The sequence below is a fragment of the Saimiri boliviensis genome, chromosome 13 (assembly GCF_048565385.1).
Source record: "Saimiri boliviensis isolate mSaiBol1 chromosome 13, mSaiBol1.pri, whole genome shotgun sequence".
NCBI classification, from domain to species: Eukaryota; Metazoa; Chordata; class Mammalia; order Primates; family Cebidae; genus Saimiri; species Saimiri boliviensis.
In genome coordinates, this window is record NC_133461.1 from 104,047,320 (window position 1) to 104,074,667 (window position 27,348).

The following is a 27,348-nucleotide window of genomic DNA, read 5'->3' on the forward strand; positions in this document are numbered from 1 at the left end:
GCTCATAGGTAAATGCCATAGAAGTTTTTCTATTATTATCATTGTTAATCATTATAATTGCTTAATTTTCAGCCCGTAATCATTTTTCATTCATGTCTCTCGAGATCGACTTTCCTAAAGCTGAGTTTCCTGAGACCAAATATGTTAACCATAAATATGTATAGCTTTGAGACACTTACTAATGAACTTTTAAACAATAAATGTACTTTTTGTATTAGGAAATATATTCATGTGGTTCAGACTTCAGAAGTACTTTCAGAAGAGTATACATGCTAAGCCTCCTCCTCGTTCCCTAGCCATATCCCCTTCTGGGATGAGATTAATGTTAACAGTTTCTTCAGAAGTTTTATGTATTTATTAACAAGTAAGTATATTCATTGTCTTTTTGTGCCAAATCAACACTTAGATTTTTTTTAACTTGGAAATTATTCCATATTGGTATAGAGTATTATTACTGTTTTTCAAAAGGACATAGTTTACCATATATAAACTTTAACTATGAATAGTTGGCAATTAAGGAACTATTTTAAACTATTTTTTGCCTTTATTCCAGTATACAAAATAGATACTACTTATGTAACAAATAAGATATATTTTGATAAAGATTTAGGTAAGATTTTAATTTGGTGATAAATATGTTATTCTTTAAGATCTACATACTCTTGTATGAGTAGCATTTTTTAAAGTTTTTACTGTGTAATTTTTCTAGGAATTTATCCTATAGAAGTATTTGCTTATGTCTAGAATGATGACAGTACAAGAATATTTATTGCAGCATATTATATGATGACAAAATGCTGTAAATAACCTGTATGTCCACCAGTAGAGGCTAGCTTGGTAAATTATGGTACATGTATGCTATGGAGTACTGTTTGTTTATAAAAGAATAAAGCAGTTCTGTATGTCTCTAGTGGAATGAAGAAGGGAATAGGTTGTAAGATATGAATGGAAGATGACTTATTTTTGTTCCTTTTGGATTTTGTATCCCATGTATAACTTTAGTATTAAAAAAAAAAAACTAGTACCAATTTTAAAAACACATGTTACACCACAAAGTCAATAACAAATGGAAGATGACTTATTTTTGCTCCTTTTGGATTTTGTATCCCATATGTAACTTCTGTATTTAAAAAAAAACTAGCACCAATTTTAAAAACATATGTTATGTCACAAACTCAGTAACAATCTCTACTGGCAGAATCAACTCAAGGGTTGCCAGTTTTTTTATTGCGCTCTGTGCTACCAATCAGAATCACAACAGGATTTTGTTGTTTTTGTCAACATGAATCTAAAGTTTATATGGAAAAAAAAATGCATGAGAATAACTAAGAGATTGTTTTAAAAGAACAGGGGAAAGCCAGGCATGGTGACACACATCCATAATCCCAGTACTTTGGGAGGCTGAGGCAGGCAGGTGGCTTGAGGTCAGGAGCTCAGGAGTAGCCTGGTCAACATGGTAAAACCCATCTCTACTAAAAATAAAAAATACGCCGGGCATGGTGGCACATGCCTGTAATCCCAGCTATTCGGGAGGCTAAGGAAAGAGAATCATTTGAACCCAGGAGATGGAGGCTGCAGTGAGGCCAGATTGTGCCACTGCACTCCAGCCTGGGTGACAGAGCCAGACTCCATCTCAAAAAACAAACAAACAAACAAAAAAAAAGTACGGGAAAGAGTTGACCAAATTTGCCCTACCAGATATTAAAATATACTACATGGTTAGAGTAAGTAAAACAGAGTCATTGTGTTGTCAGATGAATATATCAGTTGTACAGGAGAGAGTTAATAGATCCTTAGAGATGAGCTAATTTAGCTTAAATAAAGGAATCCCTTCCAATCTGTAAGGAAATAAATAGTGTTTTTCCATTTATTGTTAGAAAATGGAAAAATGAATATAGATACTAATTATACCAGAAGCAAAAATCAGTTTTCATGTGGAATAAAGAACTAAATAAATATACTTTTTAAAGCTTGAGAAAATATTCTACACTATTGTTAAAAGAAAATAATGAATGTTTTTATTATTTTGGGATAGGAAAAGCTTTCCTAAGCAATACATAAAACCCTAAAAATAACATTGTATGGGTTTAACTGCATAAAAATTTTAAGCATGTATCCGGTAAAAGATACTATAAACAAGATTCACATTGGAAGGTATTTGCAGCATTATAGAGCAAAAGATTGGTATCTATGATGGTATATCAAAAAAGCTCTTATAGGTTATTATGAAAAGCGACAAATAACCTAATAAAAAATTAGTAAAAGATAGCAGCGTATAATTACGCAAGACAAAATATAAGTGGCCAATAATCATATGAAAAGATGTAAAGTATCTTAGAATATTAAATACGAACAATTTAATTTCTAAAGATCAGGGGGATTTTGCCCATTGAGTCAGCAAACTTTAGAAGATTGAGGGATGCTGCTGGTCCTCTTCTGTGCATCAAAACCCAGTAAAGACAATAAAAATAAACAAAAATAGAAGAAAAACTCTAGTGAAGCAATAGCTAGAACCTTAAAGCACAGACCAAGTCAAATAAGAATTCTGTATCAAAAAAGGAAAACGGTGGGAATTCTTATATCTATATCTATCTATCTATCTATCTATATATATACACACATACAATCTAACATAGAAACCCATACCCATCAGCAGTAATTCCCAGTCCCCCAGTCCCCCAGCCCCTGGTTTGCACTGATTTACTTTCTGTCCCTGTGGATATACCTACAAACTTCTGGACATTTCATAAGATGGAATCATATACTATATAAATTTTTGTTTTGGGCTTCCTTATACTTAGCATAATGTTTTCAAGATTCACTCATGTAGCATGCATCAGTACTTCATTCCTTTTCATAACTGAATAATATATCATTATATGTATATACCATATTCTGTGTATTCATCGGTTGGTGAACAGGTGGATTATTTCATTGGCTATTGTTAATAATAATGCGGCTATGTATATTTGTGGACAAGTTTTCGAGTGGACAAATTCTCTGGGAAGTGTGCCTAGGAATAGAACTGCTGGGTCACATGGTAATTCTGTGTTTAATGTTTTGAGGAACTGCCATAACCGTTTTCCATTTTACAAACCACCACCAATGTATGACATTTCCAATTTCTTCATATACTCACCAACACTTTACGATAGCTATCCTAGTGTATGTGAAGTATGTGTCTTACTGTATTTTTGATTTGCTGTAGTTTTGATTTAGTGAGTGATGGTGTTGTATATCTTTTCATGTGCATCTTGGTTATTTATGTATCTCACCACAACCTCCACCTCCCAGGTTCAAGTGATTCTCCTGCCTCAGCTTCCTGAGTACCTGGGATTACAGGCATGTGCCACCATGCCCGGCTAACTTTTTGTATTTTTAGTAGAGACAGGGTTTCTCCATCTTGGCCAGACTGGTCTCAATCTCTTGACCTCAGGTGATCCACCTGCCTCCACCTCCCAAAGTGCTAGGATTATAGGCATGATCCACCACGTCCGGCCCATTTATGTATCTTTTTTGGAAAAGTGTCTAGTCAGATCCTTTGCCTTTTTTAAAAATTGGATTATTTGTCTTTTTATATTGAAGTGTTAAAGAGTTCTTTATATAGGTTTATATAATATGTTGAAATGTTGAGTCACTTACATAAGTTAATGTATAAGTTGAATTCTTTATATAAATTCATATACAGGTTGAATTCTTTATATAAGTTTGTGTATACACATGTATACATGGACTTAGGTCTGACAAGTTACTTATCAGTTAAGTCCCTTACCAGATAGGGTGTTTACAAATATTTTCTCCCATTCTGTGAGTTGTCTTTTCACATTTTTGATAGTGTTCTTTGAAGCACACAAGTTTTTAGTTTTGATGAAGTATATGTTGTTTTGTTGTTTTGTTTTTGCTTAGTATCATTGCCTGTTCCTAGATCATGCGGCTTTATATTTGTTTTGTTCTAAAAGTTTTATACTTCTAGCTCTTACGTTTATGTCTTTGAGTTACTTTTTATATATGATGTGAGGAAGCGATGTGAGCATTCTATTAATATGGATATCCACTTATCCTGTGTATTTTATTCTTTTTAATGTTTTTGTAAGTGGAAGTCTTTTCTGAATTTTATTTTTGTATTGTTCATTGCTAATGGATAGAAATAAGTTTTATTTTTGTATATTGATCTTATATTTTGCAATTGTGCTGAACTCATTTATTAGTTCTAATAGGAGTGTGTGTGTGTCTGTGTCTTTGTCTGTGTATTTCTTTGAGTTTTTTACATACGAAATCATATATCTGCAAATAGAGGTAGTTCTCCTTCTTCTTTTCCAATCCACATGACTTCTCTTTATTTTGCCTTATAGCTAGAACCTCTAATACAGTGTTTAACAGAAGTGGCAAGAGCAGATATCCTTGTGTTGTTCCTGTTCTTAGGGAAAGTGTTCAGTCTTTCCCCATTAAATATGATGTTAGCTATTGTTTGTTCATAGATACCCTATATCAGGGTCAGGAAGTTTGCTTCTCTGCTTAGTTTTTGAGTATTTTATATCATGAAAGCCTGTTGAATTTTATCATGATTTTTCTGTGTCTATTAAAATAATTATGTGGATTTTGTCAGTTATTGATGTGACTGCATTACATTGATTTTCATGTGTTGAGTGAACCTTGCTATCCTGAAATAAATCCCACCTGGTCATGGCATATAATCCTCTATATATGTTGTTGGATTCAGTTTGCTAAATCCCACCTGGTCATGGCATATAATCCTCTATATATGTTTTTGGATTCAGTTTGCTAACATTTCGTTGAGGATTTTTACACCAGCATGCCTAAGGGATATTAATCTGTCGTTTTTGTTTGAGATTAGGTCTCACTCTGTCACCTAAGTTACAGTGCAGTAGCACCATCAGGGCTCACTACAGCCTTGACTTCCTGGCTCAAGTGATCCTTCCACCTCAGCCTACCAGGTATCTGGGGACCACAGGGGTGTGCCACCATGCCTTGCTAATTTTTAAATTTTATTTCGCAGAAGTGGGGTCTTCCTGTATTGCTCAGGCTGGCCTTGAACTCCTGGCCTCAAGTGATCCTCCCTCCTTGGCCTCCTAAAGTGTTGGAATTACAGATGTAAGCTACCATGCCCAGCCTGTGTATAGTTTTCCTGTAGTGTCTTTGTCTGGTTTTGGTATTAGGATAATACTGCCTCATGGAATTGAGTCAGAAGTGTTTTTTCCTTTTTTATTTTTATAGAAGAATTTGTGAAGAGTTGTTAATGGGTGTTTGTGCATTAATTATTCTTTAAATGTGTGGTAGAATTTACCAGTAAAGCATTCTGTCTTTTCTTTGTGGAGGCTGTTTGAATATGAATTCAACATCTTTACTTAATATAAGTCTATTCAGATTTTCTGTGCCTTGAGTCAGGTTCAGTAGTTTTTTCCTACCAATATGTTTGTTTCAACTAGGTTATGTAATGTGTTGGCTTACAGTTGTTCGTATTATCCTTGTTGATCTATCTACCTGTTTTTCCTATGATTGAAAGTGGTATATTGATATCTCCAACTCTTATTGTTGAATTCTTTCTTCTGTCTTCAGTTCTGGCAGTTTTTGCTTTATGCATTTTAGGGCTCTGTTGCTTGGTATATATGCATTTACAATTATATCTTCCTTGTTAATTGTGCCTTTTATTAGGTCTTCTTTTTCTAGTAACAAGTTTTATCTTTTTTTTTTTTTTGAGACGAAGTTTCACTCTTGTTACCCAGGTTGGAGTGCAATGGCACGGTCTCGGCTCAACACAACCTCTGCCTCCTGGGTTCAGGCAATTCTCCTGCCTCAGCCTCCTGAGTAGCTGGGATTACAGGCACACACCACCATGCCCAGCTAATTTTTTGTATTTTTAGTAGAGACGGGGTTTCACCATGTTGACCAGGATGGTCTCGATCTCTTGACCTCGTGATCCGCCCTCCTTGGCCTCCCAAAGTGCTGGGATTACAGGCGTGAGCCACTGCGCCTGGCAAGTTTTAACTTAAGGTCTATTCTATTAATATTTAACTGTCAGTTGAGTTCTCATTTGGTTAGTTTATATGATACATCTTTTTCCATTCTTTTACTTTCAACCTAATTTTCTTTGAATCTAAGATATATCTCTTACAGATAAGATGCAGTTAGATTGTGTTTCTGGCAATCTCTGTCTTCTTACTGGCATTTTAAATCTATTTTAATTTAATTATGATAAAGTAGTATTTATAGCTGTCATTTTGCCATTTGTTTTCTGTATATTTTTTGTTGTTGTTTCTCTGATTACTTTCTCTTTTGTGTTAAATAGATTATTGTCTCCTGTACAAGTTTAAATCCCTTGTCATTTCTTTTGCTATATTTTTTGAGTTATTTTCTCAGTCATTGCCTGGAGATTATCATTAACATCTTAATTTATGACAATCTAGTCGATATTAATGCCAACCTAATTTTAATAGCATAGAAAAACTTTTCTCTGATAAGTCCATTTTTGTCATATAAATTACATTTATATTTTGTGTGCCCCTTAACTTAGATTATAATTATTGCATTATGTAGTTTTAAATAAAATAGGAGGAAAAGGAATTATAGACACAAAATGTTTAATTATACTCTCTTTTATATTTATCTATGTAATTAACTTTACTGTTACTCTGTTGCTTCAGGTGTATTTGATTTACTGCATAATGTTCTTTCATTTCAGCCTGAAGACCTCCCTTTAGTATTTCTTAGAGGGCACATCTGCTGACAGCATGTTTTCTTTAATTTTGCTCATCTGAAAATGTCTTAATTTCTCCTTCCCCTGCTTTTTGATGATAAATTAGCTGTTTATCATATTTTTTTGTTTGTAATGAGTCACTTCTCTCTTCTCACTTTCAGATTTTCTCTTTGTCTTTGGTTTTCTACAATTTATGATGTGTCTAGGTATGGATTTCTTCACATTAACCCTACTTGAAGATCACTGAACTTCTTACATGTGTGAATTAATGCTTTTCATCAAATTTGGGAAGTTTGGGTCACTATTTTTTTCAAAATACTCTTGGCTTTTGCCTCTCTCTTTCTTCTGGGATTCCCATTATGTGTATATTGGTAAGCCTAATGGTATCCCATGGGTTTTTGAGTCTTTGTTCCATTTTCTTCATTGCTTTTTTCTTTCTGTTCCTTATAATATGTCATATTCATTGATCTGTCTTCAAGTTTGCTGATTATTTTTTCTGCCAGTTCATATCTACCATTGAGCCCCTCTAGGTGATTTTTAATTTCATTTTTTATACTTTTTAATTCCAAGGTTTCTATTTGGTTCTTATAATTTTTGTCTTTTGATAGTGTGTGTTTGGTAAGGCATTTTTTCTCATGCTTTTCTTAGTTATTGAGACATGTTTCTTTTAGTTTTTTAACTTTTTAAATGGTTAATTCAAATATTTGTCTAGTAAGTTAAATGTCTGGATTTCTTCTATGACACTTCTCACTGACTGCTTCCACTGTGTATGAGCCATACTTTTTTGTTTCCTTGCATGTCTTATAAGTTTTGTTTTAAAACCTGGAAATTCTAAGTAATGTGGAAACTCTGGGAATCAGATTCCTTTCCTCCCTTGGATTTCTTATTGCTGTTGTTGGTGATGTTTGTTTAATGAAATTTCCTGATTTAACATTGTAAAGTTATTATTTTTTGTGGTATGTAGCCGCTGAACTCTCTTCTTTGTCAATTTAGTGGTCAGCTAATTATTAGGTAGAGATTTCCTTAAATCTCTAGAAACAATAAGTGTCCCAGCTTTTGTCAAGGGGCTCTCTGTGTATATTGGGCACACCTTTAATGCTCAGTCTGACAGCTTATAATTTTGCCTAACCCTTCACTTTCTCTTTGTTCTTGGTCTCCAAGTCAGCCAGAGGTGAGAAATTTGAGTCTTCACAAGTGTTTCCTATACATCTTCATAGCCCTATATGTGTGCACAGTCCTACACAAGTTCATGGCCCTCTGGATTCCTAGGGTATATCATAGCCTTTTGAAGACTCTCATGGACATCTCATACAACTCTCTGTTGAAACATTTTGGTCAGCTTCTTGTTCACATCAGTTGTTGTGATTGCCTCCGGCAGCTGCAATGTTAATTTATTGCCACTGGTTGTTTTTGACAAATTACCATACATCTGTCTTTCCTCTTCAGAGAGAAGCTGTTCACAGTAAATAAGATCTTGAGTCAGGTCAAATAAAGTAAGCCTTGTAAATAAAGCTTTCCAGGTAATTGCCAGACAGGTCAAATAATGACAATTCTCTTAGAAGAGTGTTTTAAGGAACTCCAAACCTGTTCTTTCCCCTACAGTGGCTACTAGGCCACACCTGGTTTTCACTGTGATTGTAGTAATGTTGGTTTTTAAGTCTACTATAATGATAGTACGACAGGCATGGGAAGAGGCCAAGTTAAAAATGTCATGTTGCTGTTCTTACCAATATTCAGCATTTTTTTGAAGAAATGCTCTTTGAATTGTTGGAGACTTTGGTAATTTTTAAAGTTCTGAAGAAGTCGACTCTGAGAGTTGTTGACAGAACTTTTATGGGACAGCAGATTTTGCTATTGTTATGGAGGAGTAGCTTTTCAGAGGTTTTTATTTCACCATTCTCATTGATGTCATTCCAATTCAAGATATTTTGAAGGAAAGGTGACCCCAAAATTTTTTTCTGTAAAATTGTCCTCTAAGTATAAAAATACAGACAAACATGCAAAACATACAAGGACTGGAAAATACAGCACCATTTAGCCTGAGGTGCTAATAACTTCTCTGCGAAGAAATCTATAACCAAAGTTATATTTAGAAATAAGGCATTTAGGCCAGGTACAGTGGCCCACGCCTATAATCTCAGCACTTTGAGAGACGGAGGTGGGTGTATCACCTGAGGTCAGGAATTTAAGAACAGCCTGGCCAACATGGCAAAACCCCATCTACTGAAAATACAAAAATTAGTAGGCATGGTGGCTTATGCCTGTAATCCCAGCACTTTGGGAGGCCGAGGGGGGTAGATCATGAGGTTAGGAGTTTAAGACCAGCCTGACCAACATGGTGAAACCCTGTCTCTACTAAAAATACAAAAATCAGCTGGGCGTGGTGGCACATGCTTGTAATCCCAGCTACTCAGGAGGCTGAGTCAGCAGAATCGCTTGAACTCGGGAGGCAGAGGTTTCAGAGAGCCGAGATCACGCTGCTGCACTCCTACCTGGCTGACAGAGCGAGACTCTATCTCAAAAAAAAAAGAAAACGAAATAAGGCATTTAGGTATTGACTGGAAAGGGAACAAGAGGGACTTTTCAGGGGGCATAGAAATAATCTATAAATTTATTTGAGCAGTGTTCACATACATCTGCACATTTCTACAAACTCATTGAACTTATACTTAAAATTTAACTGTTTGTAACTTGTAACTTAAAAATAGAGTTTAGGAATGGAAAAACTAAGAAACTCTATGGTAAATCTTAAATCTTTTTGAATCTGTAACCATGAGTGTACAACTGTGGCAACTGTGAATTCAGAACAAAATGTAAATGTTTACTATCTAAAAATATATTCTAAATATGAGGAGTTGGGTGCAAAGGCTGGGATATGGAGATGGGGGAACTAGAGTATAAGGATGTATCACTTATCTGTTGCTACATTAAGAACTTAGCATCTTGTAACATAAGTCTTTATTATCTCACTCAGTTTGTATTGGCCAAGAATTCAGGAGCAGCTTAGATAGGCTGTTTTGCTTTGGGGGTGTCAGGGGTTGTCTCATGAGGTTACAGTCCTCTGGAGGCTTAAGTGAGATTAGATGACCTTCTTCCAAGATAACTCACTTGCCATTGGCTGTTAGCAGAATGCCTCATTTTTCTTGTCACATGGATTTCCTCCATAGGGCTGCTTGATTGTTTTCCCAACATGGCTAGCTTCTCCCACAACCAGCTATCTGAGGGTGGGACAGTGGGAGAGAGGGAGAGAGACACAGAGACAGAGGGAGAGAAGGCAGAAGGTAATGTCTTTCATGACCTGGCTTCAGAAGTCACAGATCATCATTTCTGCCACATTTGTTAGTTGCACAGAGCAACCCTGATACAGTGTTGGAGGGTATTACACAAAGGTAGGGAGACCAGAAGAATCATTAGGGGTCCCTTTGGAGGTTGGCTACCACAGTCTGCTCATTTCCTCAGCTTTTTTAGCTTAGAACCATTAAATATTGCCCATATGAAAAAAAAAATGAATCCCAAATATATAATGTTTTTGTATAATCCTTTTACCTTGCTTTTGTTATACTGGACTGAGCATAGAAAGTCGACACCAAGACAAAAGTACTTTATGCCAAATTGCAGGGTCTTTATTGCCAGCGGCCATGGAGGACTCGCGTCTCTCCAACCCGTGGCGTCGAAAGGAGGGTGCCAATACTTTTTATACCCAAAAAACCACCTTGGGAGTCGGGGTGAGGAGCGGGGATGGGGTGAAGGGCTTCAGACATTCCGAGGGCTTGTGGATTCTATAAATCACCTCCTGGGTGGAGACGAGGGCTCCAGACATTCCAAGGGCCAGGGGACTTTTGTCATTCCGATTGTTACTTAAGTGGTTTACAGAAGTCAAGATAAACATTAGTTTACAGACGTTAGTTACTTATTACAAGTCGCAGGAGCCAAGATGGAGTTAGCTTGGGCTGCTTATCCTGGTCATTACCGGTAAGTAAAGGCTAGCTATTCTGGCAGTTACTGATAAGAGAAGGTGAGTAGCTTTTGTGGGCATTTTGCAGAGCGAACTAGCAGTTTTATTTACAGAAGCCAAGGCCAGCAGTTATTGTGAGGAGAATGGGGCAGCCCTTTCAACTTATTTTAAAAACAGCTTTGTCTTTTATAAAATGGCATTGCTCAGGTTCTAACTTTAGGCTAGCTATGTTACACTTTAGTGGACTCTTTCAGGAGCCTCATTTCTCTTACAGAAACATTTACTAAACTTAAGTAGATCTTTCATTTTCACTCCAGTTAAATTCCTATGTTAAAATAAAACTAAATTCTTTTAATATTTTAAAATTCTGTCTGTAGTATGGTCCCATTTCAGTTACTACTACTACCTGTCCTTTGTCTGTATATGCTTGGAGTGATCTTGGAACTAGTGTAGTTATTTCTCAAGGGTGAGAATTTGGGTGTGTGGTTTTTAAAATTAGCTTTCCTCCTAATTTTTCCTCTTTCCTCTGAATTGCCTAGAATTTTTTAGATAGTTGACATATATTATGCTTACAAAAGGAAACTGAGACTTCCACAATAGTTTTATAATATTCAGTAATGGTGAGAATGTAGGGAAACATGCTCATCACTATGGTTAGAGTATAAAATTGAGCACAGTCTTCTGGTTTTTTTTTTTTTTCTTTTTTTTAATCTAAGGAGAGGAGTGAGAGTACAGTCTTCTTTAGGGGACAGTTAGGAGACATTTGTCACAAACATAAATGCTCTTTATAAACTATGAATCAAAAATTTCATTCCTGTGAGTCAGCCCTAGAGAAATATTTGTATGCAGAAAGATACAGAGTGTCATTGCATTATCATTTATAATAGTAAAACATTAACAACTGTAGTATCCAATAATAGATTCATGTTTTAATAAATTATGATATAAAATACCTTGTAACCACTAGAATGAAGATTTACAATGCACCAGATGAGAACATTCTAAGATATGAGAGAAAAGTAAGTTACTTAGTATGTGTAGAATAACCCCAAGTGTATGTTTTTAAAAAACTGGATGTATATATTTGCATGTTTTTCTGTATTAAATGCATGGGGAAAGTCTGACTGGATTCATACCAAATAAAGATACATTTAGGATAGGAAATAAAGGGTGGGAATGGAGGAATGGCTTTTTTTTTCTACTTGCGTTTATGAATTCTTTGAATTTTTGTAGAGAATGCATGGATGTGCTCTCACTTAAATTTAAACATAACTCTGGCCACTCTGTGGAAGGTGAATTATAGAGATGATAGTAGTTCTGAAGCAGCAGGTTGAAGAAGGAAATTTCATTTTTACAATTGTGAAATTATCTTCCAATTAAAAAGGAGCTTATCATGAGAATTTTGTACTTTGTGGATCTTAAATGGTTTATTCTTTTCTTAAAGTTACTACAATTGTCCAGGCCACAGAGGCTGAGATTCCAAACTGCTGGAATGAGGATTGGAGAGAACATGAAAAGAATTTTAGGAAGAGAAAGTGATTGCATTTAGTAAATATGTAAGAGTGCAGGAGGAAAGTAGAGTAAGCAGTAAAAGTGAGGTGGAGAACACAGGAAGGAGAACAGATTTAAGGATGACAGTGAATTAATTTGACAATGTTGAGGACCTATGGGAAAATCTCACGGATGCCATCTAGCATGTGGTTTGAAAGAATGGTCTGGTACTCTGGAAGTCATTGACATTTAGATGACATTTTACATGAATGTTATTGGTAATTGCGATGACCAAAGGAATCCTGACATGTTAGAGGCCACTAACATGTTAAGAAGCTAGCAAAGCAGCCCTGAAGCCGATGGAAAAGATGTGGTGTTGGAATTGTATCCAGCATTCCGAGGAGGAAGATGATGGGAGTGGGCAGTACTGTCACACTCTGGAGGAAGTGGAATAAAAATTAATCATGAATTTGTGGTATTGGAGATACCGACAAGAATGAATTATGGTGGAGAGCCCTCTAGTGGAAGGGAGCATGGTGTTTGAGGAACAGGTAGCCTGATGCAGCTGCTCAGAAAATAACGTGAATGAGGCTGGAAAGGCTTTTTCTTCCTTTGAATACCATGTGATGACTTTCTTATTGGAAAGAAATTAATCAGGGGTTAGTTTTAGTCTCTCAATGTGTGGAGGTTATATGTAATTTTTTTCTTTTCTTCTACCCTATCAAAGGTAGACAAGATGAAGTTTTGAGGAGCTAAAATTTGTGGGCAATGACATTTTCTTCTGCAGTGGGAAGCAGCAGGGAAGTGAGGGAAATTTTCTCCTGAGGAAAAGAATCAAATCTGACAGTAACAAGAGGTTGCCTGGGTTTATGATGCTGTGCTCAGCTGAAGGACCAAAGGATGAGTTCAAGGAGCCTTACCTGTCTATGTTTAACAGGCTGCTAAGGAAAATCACTGTAAAATGTATCCTTTTATGCTTTTATTTTTTTACAATGCCTCTTTGGAAAAACTACCTGCTTATTTTTTTGTTGTTGTTTATTGTATGAATGAGATTAAATTTAGAGGGAAGAAATTCTTGTTTATTTCTTCCTCACACAAAAGGCAAGACAAGAGAATATTCTATCATGCCTTCTTCTCCCTTTGTTTTATTAAAGTAATAATTGCACATAGAGAAGATTGTAGAACAACATATATAAAAATAGCAAACATTGCTTATTTCAGAGAGTAGAATTGGAGAGGGAAGACAAATTCTTTGCAACTATTTGGTTGTAAAATAACCAATAAAGTCCTGTTTGTAGTCTTTAGGGTGAAAACCCAAAAATAATTAGTATTTATAGAAAGATTAAGAAAACAATATAGAGGTAGAAGTGTAGGAAGAATCTGCGGCTTTAAATTCATATTGTGTATCTTTAGTTATATATTGGCTTTTGTTACTCTACAGACAGAATTTAGAATATGTATAATTATATATTTATAAAAATACGCCGGGCGCTGTGGCTCAAGCCTGTAATCCCAGCACTTTGGGAGGCCGAGGCGGGTTGATCCCGAGGTCAAGAGATCGAGACCATCCTGGTCAACATGGTGAAACCCCGTCTCTACTAAAAATACTAAAAATTAGCTGGGCATGGTGGCGTGTGCCTGTAATCCCAGCCACTCAGGAGGCTGAGGCAGGAGAATTGCCTGAACCCAGGAGGCGGAGGTTGCGGTGAGCCGACATCGCGCCATTGCACTCCAGCCTGGGTAACAAGAGTGAAACTCCGTCTCAAAAAAAAAAAAACGTACCTTTTCATTTATTTCATGGGCATCTTTCCATATTGATACATATCCATTTACTTCATTTTTTTGAAACCAAATAGAATTGTAAAAATATTTGGGGGGAGACTTTTAAAAATTTAAATATATACACAGAAAACTGTCCAGCGTAATAGATACTTAAAAGTCAAGTGAGGATACCCATATAACCATCCCCCAGATCAAGATAAAGAGCAATGCTGGTCACCACACAAACCTTCCTCATTCTAACTCCCAGGCAGAAACCTTCCCCTTCTACATGGGTAACTACTATTCTAATTTCCATCCCTATAGATTAGTTGTGTCTGTTTTATAGCTTTATATAAAATGAATCATATATAATTATGTATGGCTTTTGTCTATGTGTGTCTGTGTCATAAGGTTTTTCAGTCAGTATATTTTTGTGATGTTTATCTATGTCAGTTCATACAGCGATAGTTTATCCTTTTCTTTTTGAGTATAGTAGTCTGTAGTAGAATGTGTAGATACCACAGTCAGTTTATTCTATTGTTGATGGGCATGTAGTTGTTTCACATTGGTGACTCTTACGGAAATGTTTACAAAAGCCTTCTTGTCTCTTTTGGACATACTTCTGTTGAGCGCTTGCTAGGTTATAAAGTATATATAAGTTCAGATCTAGCAGTTACCATTCAACTATTTCCCAAAGTAGCCCTGCCATTTTGTCCTTCCATTGGCAGTATGAGAGTTTTTTTTATATGCTCTACAGCCTTGCCAACACTTGGCATTGATGGCTCTTTATTTGTTTGGTTGGTTCTGCTTTTTTGTTGTAGTTTTCCGGTTTTTTTTTTTAATGTCTTTTTAAAAATATTAATTTTACAGCTTGCAAGTGTTTTGTTATATAAATATACTCTAACTTAACTAAAGTCCATTTGATGAGATTTTATCTTCCTCTCTCACCTCAGCAGCCAGAACCTGGACAACTCTGATGTCTAGCGGGTTCTGTGGTTTGTTCTATGTATTATCTGACTGTCTGAGGAAGATTTCATATTGTAACCAATTAACAGAGCTGATAATATATTTTTTCTCAACAGATTTTTCTCAAGTTTTCTGTTTTGAGTAGTATGATACCAGTATGAAGAATCCGTATAGTTTTATTTTGTTGACATGAAATTCAATGCTGATTTTATGATGGTTGTTTTCTTCACTCTTTGAAAAAGCAGTATAGGCCAGGTGTGGTGGCTCATACCTGTAATCCCGGCACTTTGGGAGGTCGAGGCGGCCTGGCCAACATGCTGAAACCCTGTCTCTACTAAAAATACAAAATTTAGCTGAGCATAGTGATACATGCCTAAGTAGGCCCCACTACTTAGGAGGCTGAGGCAGAAGAATCACTTGAACCCAGGAGGTAGAGGTTGCAGTGAACTGAGATCACCCCACGGTACTCCACCCTGGGCAACAGAGTCAAATTCTGTCTTTTTTAAAAAAGGTAGTATAAAAAATATTGTAATGTCTGAAACTAGACTTTTGGTGAAAGCTGATTGAATTATCCAGAAGAATTTGCATTTTCTTAGAAGCAGCATACAGTGCTAGCTGCCAGTGACTGCATCACATAGGTCTTTAGTCCATTGGAAAACTGCTGTGTGAATCATTTGAGAATATTATTACTTAGGTTTTAGAAAACTGTTTGAATTTTGCCTTTTGAAATTGAAAGATGTTTCCAGGTTGGGCATGGTGGCTCATGCCTGCAATCCCAGCACTTCGGTAGGTGGAGGCAGGAGGACCACTTGAGCCCAGGAGTTAGAGAAGCCTGGACAACATTGTTGTTGTGACACCCTGTCTCCACAAAAAAAAAAAAAAAAAAAAAAGGAAAAAAAAAGAAAGAAATTAGCTGGAGTTGGTGAGGCCTGGCACAGTAGCTCATGCTTGTAATCCTAGCACTTTGGGAGGCTGAGATGAGAGGGTGTGCTGAGCCATGATTCTGCCACTGCACTCCAGCCTGACTGACAGAGTGAGACCCTGTCTCAGAAGAAGGAAAAAAGATGTTTCCAGTCAGAGGAATTTGCTTCACAGTCTTTCTTTTAACATTTCCCTCGCTGGTTTCCTGAAATTTTCTTTCGACGTAGGTTTTTAAGTGTGTGAAACTTTAGGGGCTTGCTTGTTAAACATGATCCCTGGACCTCATGCTTTTTCTGATGTTAGAGGGTGTGATTACTTCTTGATGGATACTCTTCCCGCTGGGCATTATAGCTTTAAACAGGTGTTGGCACAGGTGGTATTCAGTCATATTTGGTTACCATCAGTAATTCTTTGGGAGGTTTTAGGTATTGGTAACCTTCTCTGGTAGCCGAATGGTCTTTTGGAAAGTGCCTTGTGGACTTCTAAGACAGTTTTGTCTTGTCCGTTGTTACTTGTTTTTGCCAGTTTGTACTGAATTACTCATTTTTTGGAATGACTATGAATGACCAGAATGAGCATGTGATTCTCATACTAGTAAGTTTTAGACATGTTTTTTTACTTTCAGATATAGAGATTCTTTACGTTTTTAAGTAATTGCTGTCAAGAGCTTCTAGGAGATAGCAGAAAACTGTTGTTTCATATTCTGTTCGGTTTTGTGGAAAGCATGTGTTGGAAAAATGTCTTTAGCTCTTGAGATTTCTTAAGAGGTCATATTGTAGCATATCTCCAAATGTCTGCTAATTCTTCTCTGTGGACTCTAAAAATGCCTAAATGAATTAACAAATAAGCCAAAAAAAACCTTATTGAAGACAGTATTTTCAATGACCTTTTGATTCCTAGCCCCTAAATCTTTTGGTCTGTATCCATAATGAGTAGCAAAACTTGCTGACTTGACTTTTTTGCTCAATATCTGTTAAAATTTTTATTATTCTAAATCAGTGGCAGAGTGGAGAGCAATGGTAGTTGAAGGAGCACAAATATAATAAACTCTGACAAATAACTTTAGGAATCTCTTTATCTCAGATTCATGGACGTTTTTTGGAGATTAATTTTAGAGGCCATTGTCAGGTCTTAATTAATAAACTGCTTTGACATCTAAGAGATAATTTCTGAGTATTTCCTAGCCAGTGCAGCCAGCCTTTACAAAGGAATCCAATAATAGTTTGCTCAGGTTGCAACTTCCTTATAGACATGACACAGAGCATAAAGCACCCAGTAACCTAGAACCAAAAGAACCTTTATTAATTTCACTGTAATTTCAGTGCCCCCCAAAACCTGTTTCTCTTTCTACATAGGTATCAGTCAGAGCCGGATCTCCCATTGGCTGTTGCAGCAGGGATCAGACCTGAGTGAACAGAAGAAAAGAGCATTTTACCGATGGTATCAACTTGAGAAGACAAACCCCGGTAAATAGCATTTCCTTTTATTTATTGCATCTGAAACAAGACAGATATAATGAATTACTTTAATGGCTCCGTGGTGCTAACTTGTTAGGTAGGATAGTTTCATACTTTCCTATGTTTGCTTTATGCAGAAAAACATTCTTCATGGTAAAAGCTAAACTCTAATTGTGATAAATTGTATTTTGTCTAATATTATCTAGTCGTATTCACTCCTTCCCCTAAGACTCCTCTTTGCTTTCAGGTTATATGACATTTCTATCCATAGTTGGAAAGAACACCATGAATGTTCAGTGGCTGATTTTGTTTTCTTCAGCTACATCACTACATAAAATTCTTTATCTTTCTGGGGTTTTTTTTGCAAATCTTGTTTGAATTAGTAATGTAAATTTGAAATTTTTATTTAGTTCACACTATACCATATCCAGTGATCTCTGCTAATGATTTTTTTTTTTTCTAATTCTAATGACCTGGGTAATGGATGTGGCTTTGGACTTTAGGATGCAGCTGCCCTGATAACTCTCAGGAGCAGCAGTAGATTGGAACGCAGAATGAAATCTTAAGGAAAAGTAAGATGATAAAAACTTTTATGTCTAAAGTTGGAAGAAGTAGGCAAGATCTATTCAAGATACTTTTAACAGGTGATTTTATAAAGTAAAATAGGAAGTTGTGGTACTATCTCAGCCTATACTTTACACAGGCAAGTGGCAGTGAGCCTGCTCTCAAGTATAAAATTAGGATTATGTTGTATCCTGTAATGCTGCAGCCTTAAAGCCTTTGCAAAAGACTAAATCACTAGTTGAAATATTACATCATAATACCATTGGCTCTGAGGTAGAAATAAAGAATGTTACAGAGATTTATTTTTGTGTGTAGATATGTGAGAAGATTTTTTCCCCCAAAGATTACTTTCTCATTCCGAATGGTCCAGGCAGGATGAAACAGAAGAGACCATATCAACCTCTACAGTAATATCAAAAATCTATTCTGACCCCCAATTTTTATTTTGAATTGTTTCAGATGTATACAAAATACAAAAGACTAAACAGTAGACACGTGTTTACTCTTTCTTCGATATAATAATTATTAACATTTGGCCAGGTGAGGTGGCTCATGCCTGTAATCCCAGCAGTTTGAGAGGCCGAGGCAGGCAGATCACTTAAGGCCAGGAGTTCAAGACCAGCCTGGCCAACATGGTGAAACCGCCGTCTCTACTAAAAATACAAAAATTAGCCAGGTGTGGTGGCACATGCCTGAGGCTCCAGCTACTTGGGAGGCTGAGGCAGGGGAATTGCTTGAACTCAGGAGTGGAAATGGTGCCACTGCACTCCAGCCTGGATGACAGAGGGAGACCCTGTCTCAAAAAAAAAAAAATTATTATTAACGTTTTATATTTGCTGTATTCCTATAAAAGAAGTTAAGATTTATATATGTGCATTTGTGTGTATTCAGCATTCATCTCCTAAAAATAATCTATATTTCCACAGTCCCAATTATTATACCTAAGAAAATCAATAATAATTCCATATTATCATTTTATGTCCAGTCTGTAGTCACATTTCTCTAGCTGTTGGAAGAATGTCTTTTGTAGCTCTTTTTTGTTTTTTAGTATCTTTTTTAGTTGGCAAATTGGAATGTCTCTTTAGACTCTTTAGTCATCCAAACTTTTTTTTTTTTTTTTGGTTATGTGAACTTCTTAAACCATGTTATTTAACAGAATGTCTCACATACTAGATTTTTCTATTTATTTTTATTATCAAATATCTTATTTCTATATCCTTATATTTCTGTAAACTGGAAGTTAGAATTAAGCTGACGTCAGGATTTAGGTTGAATATTTTAGGCAAGAAAACTTCATAAATTATTTAGGGAGTCACATAGTAATGGCAGGAGTTTACTTTGAAATGAATAAAAAAATAAAATGGCTTGACATATAGGGAAATGGATAGGTATGTGTTAAAGTACATACAGTAAAATATGTGATAAGTATGGCTTGCGCTTAAATTCTTTTACTATTGCATGTTTAAAATTTTTTGCAATAAAATACTGGAGAAAAATACTTTGTAGGTAATGTTTACCTAGTATTGCCACATATGAGGAGGCCTGTCAGCATTAGGATGTTGTAGCACTATTCATATGCTAAGTTTGATGATTTTGTTGAAATGGTGACCACGAGATCTTTTCTTTGCCATTTGTGAATAATCTTTAGGATGACGTTTTGCCACTGAATGAATATCTTTTCCTGCAACAGCTTTCATCAATTGCCCTAGCATTCATTGATGATCCTTGACTGAATCAGTTACTCTTTTGTTTTTTTCTGAGACACAGTCTTGCTCTGTCTGCAGGCTGGAATGCAGTGGCGCAATCTCAGCTCACTGCAACCTCCGCTTCCCAATTCAAGTGATTCTTACTCCTCAGCCTCCGGAGTAGCTGGGACTACAAGCGCACACCACCACGCCCAGCTAATCTTTGTATTTTTAGTAGAGAAGGGATTTTCCTATTTTGGCAAGGATGGTCTCAATCTCTTCACCTCGTGATCCGCACGGCTCAGCCTCCCAAAGTGCTGGGATTACAGGCGTGAGCCACCACACCCGGCCTGAATCAGTTATTCTAATGGGGATTGCAAAAGGAGATAATCAGCTGGTAATGCCAAATTCCCACACTGGAGTTTCAATGCTGGGCTTGGATCTGGCTCTGAACTAGAAACAGGAAGGAAGACTAAAGTGCAGCTCTCTGGCCGCAGCAACTTTGTTGCAGCTCATCGGACAGGGGTCCAACTTTAGCACTAGGCTGGCAGTGTTCTTCTGAAGCTGGGGTTTTTAAAAAAATTATTGTTATTTATTTTAGCATTTCGTCTTATTTCCTATTTTGGTTTATCTTTGAAATCAGAGTTGGGCCCACTCATTATCAGGAAATTGGAGGAAGGTAGAGTGAGGGAATTGGAACTAATAGCATTCATCCAGCTGATCATTAGGAGCTGATTTCTTTAAAGATACAGTGCCTCCTTTTAAGACGTTACTCTAATTATATGCATTTGTTTTTTAGTGAGGTTGCATTATTGTCACCTTTTTAAAGTAGTTTCTATTTTTTTTTTAAATCAAATCCTATCTACTAGTTTTCTCAGTCAGGTTTTTCTGTGGGACATAATTTAAAGGTAGCTGGAGATAAGAGGGCAAGTTCATAATTGCCAATTGGTAGTTGTTGCATTAACAGCAGTTGGGTATTAGCAATTGAAATCTGTTTATCTTTTTCTTTGCATTTTCACGTGTATTATAAAGGCTAATATGGCATAGAATTCTTTCTAGATAAATGTGATTTTGTTTTGTTGACTGTAAAATAACCTTTGATTTTGGCTAAAGGATGGTATCGTTTCTTATTCCATTGACACTTTGGAGCTACTGTTATTTTGGATAAGATGAACTAAAATTATGTTAGCTTATACATCAGATCTTTCTTTGCAAGTCATTTCAGAGCTGATTAGAATCCACTCAGATGTCCCTCAGTTGAGAACTGGTTAAATAAACCAATGTCACATCTGTACAATGGAATCTTTTGGAGCTATGTAGCTATTTTTTGAAGGCAGCTTTATATGAATTAAATGTGTATGAGGTGACATGGAATTCATAAGTATAAAAGTGAGATAACAATATCGAGGGCATATTTCCATAGGGGAACACACACACATATACAGATGTATGTGCTTACATAAGCATAGAAGCTGTCTGAAAAGCTGTGTTAGGAACTGGCAAGAACAGCTCTGTGAAGGGGAACTGAGTGTCTGGGAATACAGGGGTAAGAAGTTAACTAAACAATCTAATATATCTTCCCCTGCCTCCCACCCGCCGATACAGAGTCTTGCTCTGTCGCCCAGGCTGGAGTGCAGTGGCGCAATCTCAGCTCACTGCAACCTCCACCTCCTGGGTTTCATACAATTTCCTGCCTCAGCCTTCTGAGTAGCTAGGATTACAGGTGTGTGCCACCATGCCCAGCTAATTTTTATATTTTTAGGAGTTTCACCATGTGTTGGCCAGGATGGTCTTGATCTCTTGACTTGGTGATCCTCTCCCCTTGGCCTCCCAAAGTGCTGAAATTACAGGCGTGAGTCACTGTGTCCGGCCCCTAATGTATCCTTCTAAATTTTGTACTATGTACTTGTATTATATATTTGAAAAATAAAGTGTAATAGGAAGGAGGGAGAGGGAGACCAAAAGAAATCAATCTGCCTTGTAAGATTAAAAAGAAAAGGAAAAGAAAGAAAGAAAGAACAAAAGAAAGGAAGAAAAAAAGGAAAGAAAAGAGGAAAAGAAAGAAAGGAAGAAGAAAAGTAAGACAGGCTTGTATGGTCCAGACCTGCTCTTGAGAAGCAGGTAGGAAATAAGTTGTCAGTGATTTTTATCAAGTAATTCTTTTATTTCGTAATTTTTTTTTTTCTGTCTAGGAAAGATAGCTCATTAGGGGAAATGTAAATAGTGTCATCCCTTTACATATATTCTGAGAAGAAAATGTAAAATTAAGAAAAGTCACAGAATGAAAAACTGTTTTTCCTTGTTTCTTCTGTAAACTTAAGCATTTAGAAAACAAATATGTTTGTATATTCTATGACTCTATTCCTGGGCCTTAGAGCATTTTCTTTGTATACTTTGAGTGAAGTTCTTTTTTTCAACCTCTTCAGTCTGGATCCAGTTGGATATGGCTTTGGGTTTTTTTTTTAAGTTTCTCTTTAAGTGGACTCAGCAAGAAAAATAATAGAATGGATATTTAGGTTAATTTTACTGATAACCCAGTTGATATAGTGCAGTTCTCTGATAACAGACTCGTCATCTGAATTTCCCAGCATAACCAAAAGCTTGCCAAGGCATATTAATAAAACAGGCTGATGGAAACTAATCAAATACTTTTTTCTTGTTTCTTATGAAAACACAAGAAAATACCTATTTTTTAAAAAGAAGCAAGTACTAAATTCAACATGGCTGACATCAAAAGTCCCTTTATTTAATCAAATTAAGTTCACAGTCTTTTTCCCTTGTCTAATTTAAACGTCACTATAGAAGACTGGGTTTGCTGAGTTCCTCTTGACATGTGGCGCAGATTCTGCATGCTTCTAAATTAAACAAATAAAATTTGCCAAGATGCTTATGCAGCAAATACATGAGATAAGAGTCATCAGAAGAAATACCCAGTCCTTCATTTGCAGATTGTGAGATCTCAGATTGTGTGTGACATGGGAGAAGATAGGACATTACTTTTGGAGAGGCTAGTTCCTGTGGATGGCATAGATATGATGAGCTTGTATAGTCGCTCACCCAGAGCTAACCTCGATCAGCAAGAACATTATCATATATGTATAGAGAACACTTATCAAAATTTTTAAATCTCTTACCAAATTATGAAAAGGTTTTGTTTTCCTCACAGGTTTAGATTTGCTAGGTGAAGGTGCAAAATTTTGTTTTAATGGAGACTTAGACGGGGTGGGGGAGGGGAATAAACATTTCTACAAAGAAATAGACAACACACTTTTCCTGTCAGGACCTTAGACAACCCAGAACTCCTGTATTTTACTTCAGAGGAGTTTAAAGGTATATATACATTGTTCCTACATTCTAGTAACTTTGTGTTTTTCTGTTAGAGTCAATAATTTTGAGCTCATTCTTAGATTTTTTTCATTGCTTTTTCTCCATTTCATCCAAAGTAAGATGAACTAAGTTTTCCAGAACAAATCTATTTGTTAATAATTTCCAGAATGCTTTTTGTGCTGTTTGTAACTGCCACTACATTGAAAAAGAAAAAGGAGCCAGAAAAAAAAAGAAAAGAAAAGTAATGTGGTAATATTATGTTCTAAATTATTTTGATGAGTTTGAGATTATTCAGTTTTCACCTTCTGTGCATAAACTGCCCTGATTTCTTTCAGAATAACTAGGCCACTCCTTACTTTTCTCTCCTTTTTCTCCGTTTTTCCTCTCGCCTCTTCCTTTTCCTTCCTGCCCAGTTTTGTTTCATCTGAATTTCTTCAGTTCTTGAGACTATCTTGACAATACAGAATATTATAAAGAAGCATAGTATTATTAATAAACCCCGATACCAAGAAAGAACCATTATTATTAGTTGTCTTATTTCCTTCAACCTCTTGGTTAAGATTCTTTCTGTCCTCTGTTCTGTTGGTACCCACTCATCACTCTGCTTACTGAGGACCGCAGTTATGGATGTGGCCCACTACCTGGAATTCACTCACCTGTTGCCCCCTGCCACCCTGAAACTCTTTCTTTACTAGGGTCAGCCCTTGGACAAGAGGTTATATTCCCTTAGCCCGTCTATTTCTACCCCTATCCTGATCAGCCATGATAACCGGTTGGCTCTGTTTTAGTTCTTTTCACCCTTGCTGTAAAATAAAATTTATGTAATTTTAATTAGGTAGATTCCAGAGCTCTCACTGTGCTATAATCCCTGTTTGTTTTCAGAAAAGCACTAAACAGTGTTGAAACCCTCCAGCCCCCAAATTGCTGCTTATGTCTAAACTTTGTTAACTTTGAGTTAGGCCCAGAGTGAATTCCCAGTTTATTTTGGCAGAATGAAACCCTTTTAAATTGTTTAAAGAAGGGTTTCAGTTTAGAGTTTCATGTTGGGTAGAGCAGAAATGTTTTTAAACCAGGGGTCAGCAAACTCTTCATATAAAGGGCCAGACAATAAATATTTTAGGTTTTGCAGGCTATATGGTCTCTATCATAGCCACTCAGCTCTTCATAGCTATCGACAATCTGCAAATGAATGAGCATAACCATGTTTCAGTAAAATTTTATTTACAAAAGTAGGTAGCGGGCATAATTTGCCAACGCTGTTTTAGGGTGAGCTTTAAATCACTAAAACATTATGCGATGACAAACTTACTTGTTTGAGCAGAAATGTTAAATAAATATTTACTTTCCATCACATGCTTTAGAAAATCACATATATATTAAGGGCTGAAACACAAAATGAAAAATGTAAAAATACTCTGAGTGATATTTAGACCCACTGGCCATAAAACAAAAGACTGAAAAATTTGATTGTATAAAAATTAAGATCACAAAGCACACCATAAAACACAAATGACAGACCAGAAAAAAAAATTGCATTCTGTATGACTAGCAATTGATAAGATTTCTATGTACCAACCTCCCCTCCCCCCCGCAAAAAAAGGAACAACAGGAATTCACAAGAAAAGATATAAATGGTCAATAAACAGGAAGAGATTCTCATTCTTATTAGTAGTGAAGTCTCTATATTAAAGGGAAATATTTTGCTGCCAAATGTATACATTTGAATAATTAATACTCAGTGCATTGGGGGATAAAGGGAAATAAACAAGTGGGGGATGATTGTGATTATTTTCATTAGTTATCTGTTCTTATACAACAAACTACCCACAATTTTAACAGCTTAACACAACCAGCATTTATTATCTCATAGTTTTTATAGATCAGGAATCCAGGAGTGGCTTAGCTGGTTGGTTCCGGCGCAGAGTTCTGTAGAGGTTGCAGCCCAGCTGTCAGCCTTGGCTGCAGTCATTGGGACTGGATGATCTACTTGGAAGCTCATTCACATGGATGTTGACAGGTCCCGGGTCCTCACTGCCTGTTGGTGAGAGACAGCAGTTCCTCACAACATGGGCCTCGCCATCCACTGCCTGAGTGTCCTCACACATGGCACCTAGTTTTCCCTTGAGTGAATAAGAGAGAAAGCATCCAAGACAGATGCCACGATGGCTTCTGTAGTCTGATCCTGGGAGTGACATGCCATCACTGCTACATGCTGTTGGTTGTACAGCCTAATCATGGTGCCGTGTGGGAAGGGACTAAACAAAGGTGTGCAGACCAGGAGGCAGGGATCCTTAGGGACCTTGGAGGTTGATATTCACATGGCTGTGCTGGGACTGAAGTCTGAGGCCTGGTTTCTATCAACTGGTTTCTACACTTCTCCATGTGGAGTCTGCTGTGGCTGCAGTGTCCAAGATGGCTTTTTCTCTCAAATGCTGGCACCTGGGTGGAGTTGGCACAAGCACCTGGGGACTATCAGAGCATCTTTCACTCCATTTGGCCTCTCCACCTGGCTAGCTTTTGGGCTTCCTTACAACATCATAGTCTCAGGTTAGTCAGACTTCTTATATAGCCACTGATTTCCCCCAGCGCAAGCATTTTAGGAGACCTAGGCAGAAATTTCAAATCTTCTGATAACATAGCTTTGAATTGTTTAGGTTTTCTTGCTCAAAACCTGTCTGTCATCATGACTAGCCCAGATTCAAGGGCATGATTAGCCAGAGGTGTGACTTACTGTGAAGAGCCATCTTTGAAACTTGTCCCAGGAAGCCATGATTATGAGAGATGATGCTGAAGTGTTCTAAAAGTAGTTAGCAGTGCAAGGAATAAAATTGGTCTGATACTGGAAATATTTTGAAGATGAACTTGCCTATGAATTGGTTATGTAATATATGGGGGAATTAGAGAAGTGAAAGATTAATTTGAGAATTTTGAGCTGAGCAGTTTGAAGAGTGGCTGTTTAGTTACTGAGCTGGGAAAGACTGCAGGACAGTAGGTTTGAAAAGGAACATCAGGATTGATTAACAAATTGGACATCTGTGGAAGAGAATACATCAAAAGATGTAGCTATTAAGAAGGGTATCTACAATAGATCTGTAAGTCTTGAAGTAGAAATACTATCCATGGTATTATTTGCAAGGTACAATAAAGAGAGTATTAATCCTTTAATAAGGAAGAAATAAATATAAATATTCATTAACAGAATTAATATATTTACTAATATTTGCATAAACCCTACACATTCTAACATGTCTTTCTACAGCTGTGTTAAGAGTTTAAATTAAACCACAGGCAGAGAGAATTTTTTGAAGGGTTTTGATCAGAAGGCTGATATGATCATAATTATGCTTTAGGAAGATGAATTTAACAGTGTAAGGAGTGAAAGAAGAGTGGGGTAGCCAGGGACTGAACTCTGTGAAAGCATGCCAAGTTACATTGAAAGTATGAAATAAGTTCATGGAGGGCAGAGACAATGTTGCTTTCCCGGTTTTATTCTTAGTTTCTACCCCAGAGCAAGCCACTTGAAAGGGACTTGATAAATGGTGAACGAATGAATAAATGCATCATTGGCAGTTCAAGCTATTTGAGAAAGGAGTAATCCGAATTAGTAAAATGTCTCAATTATAGATATTTCTCATTGAAATTTGATTATGTTCAAGAGGTAACAGAATCTAGTATAGCATCAACAGGTAAACTTATAGAGACCTGAATTAGTTGGACAAAAAGCACATCAAATATCATCTTTCCTTCTTTCGTGCTATATTTGATCCTTTAAAAAAAAAAAAAAAAGAGTTTACAAGAATTAGGGTTATTTTCTACCTGCATAAATTCCTTAAGAGCTCATAATTTGTGTGAATGGTAATGAAAGATTCTGAACATCTAAGGTATATTGTTCAAAAAGAGTGTAACTATAAAGCAGGAATTTCAAAAGAAATTTTTCAGAGGAAGATACAAAAAGTTGACACTAAGCCAAAGACCATACTTCCCCATTCCCATAAAGAGATAGATGTCATAATGGTTTAAAGAAACTGCAAGATATTTGCTAAAAATGTCTTGTTTATTTCAGGGGCCACACTAAGTATGAGACCAGCCCCCATTCCAATAGAAGACCCTGAATGGAGACAAACACCTCCCCCAGTCTCTGCCACATCTGGTACTTTCCGACTACGACGAGGGAGTCGATTTACCTGGAGAAAGGAGTGCCTGGCTGTTATGGAAAGGTATATGTCACCTTTTTCTATGAGAAATCTCCCAAACTTAGGGAAAATACCAACTTTGGATAGATTGGGATAGTTTTCATGTCAAACAAGAAATTTAGTATCTAGGTTCTATCTCTAAAAGTACTTTGGAATATTGTAAGTGCTGTATTATTGAAATAAGGTGATCTTAGCATTGAGAATTCATAAAGCTGGAGTTAGCGTCTATCAATTTATTTTACTTATAATACTGTCCCCAATAATTTAAGAAATGTTAGAGTAAATAATTTTTGAATTCAGATCTTTGTATTAC

At 36.4% G+C, this 27,348-nt stretch overlaps 1 protein-coding gene across 17 annotated transcripts in view; it reads left to right on the forward strand.

Moving 5' to 3' along the window:
• HMBOX1 (homeobox containing 1) overlaps nt 1-27,348 on the forward strand; it is a 167,379-nt gene that overhangs the window by 104,167 nt on the left and 35,864 nt on the right. For all 17 annotated transcript variants that reach the window (XR_012513306.1, XM_074384137.1, XM_039461137.2 and 14 more), the window contains exons 5-6: nt 17,165-17,275; nt 26,906-27,059. Coding sequence is in view for 16 of the 17 variants with exons in the window: in XM_074384137.1 (XP_074240238.1) it covers nt 17,165-17,275; nt 26,906-27,059 (265 nt within the window). In the remaining variant the exon portion in view is untranslated. The remainder of the gene's footprint in view (nt 1-17,164; nt 17,276-26,905; nt 27,060-27,348) is intronic.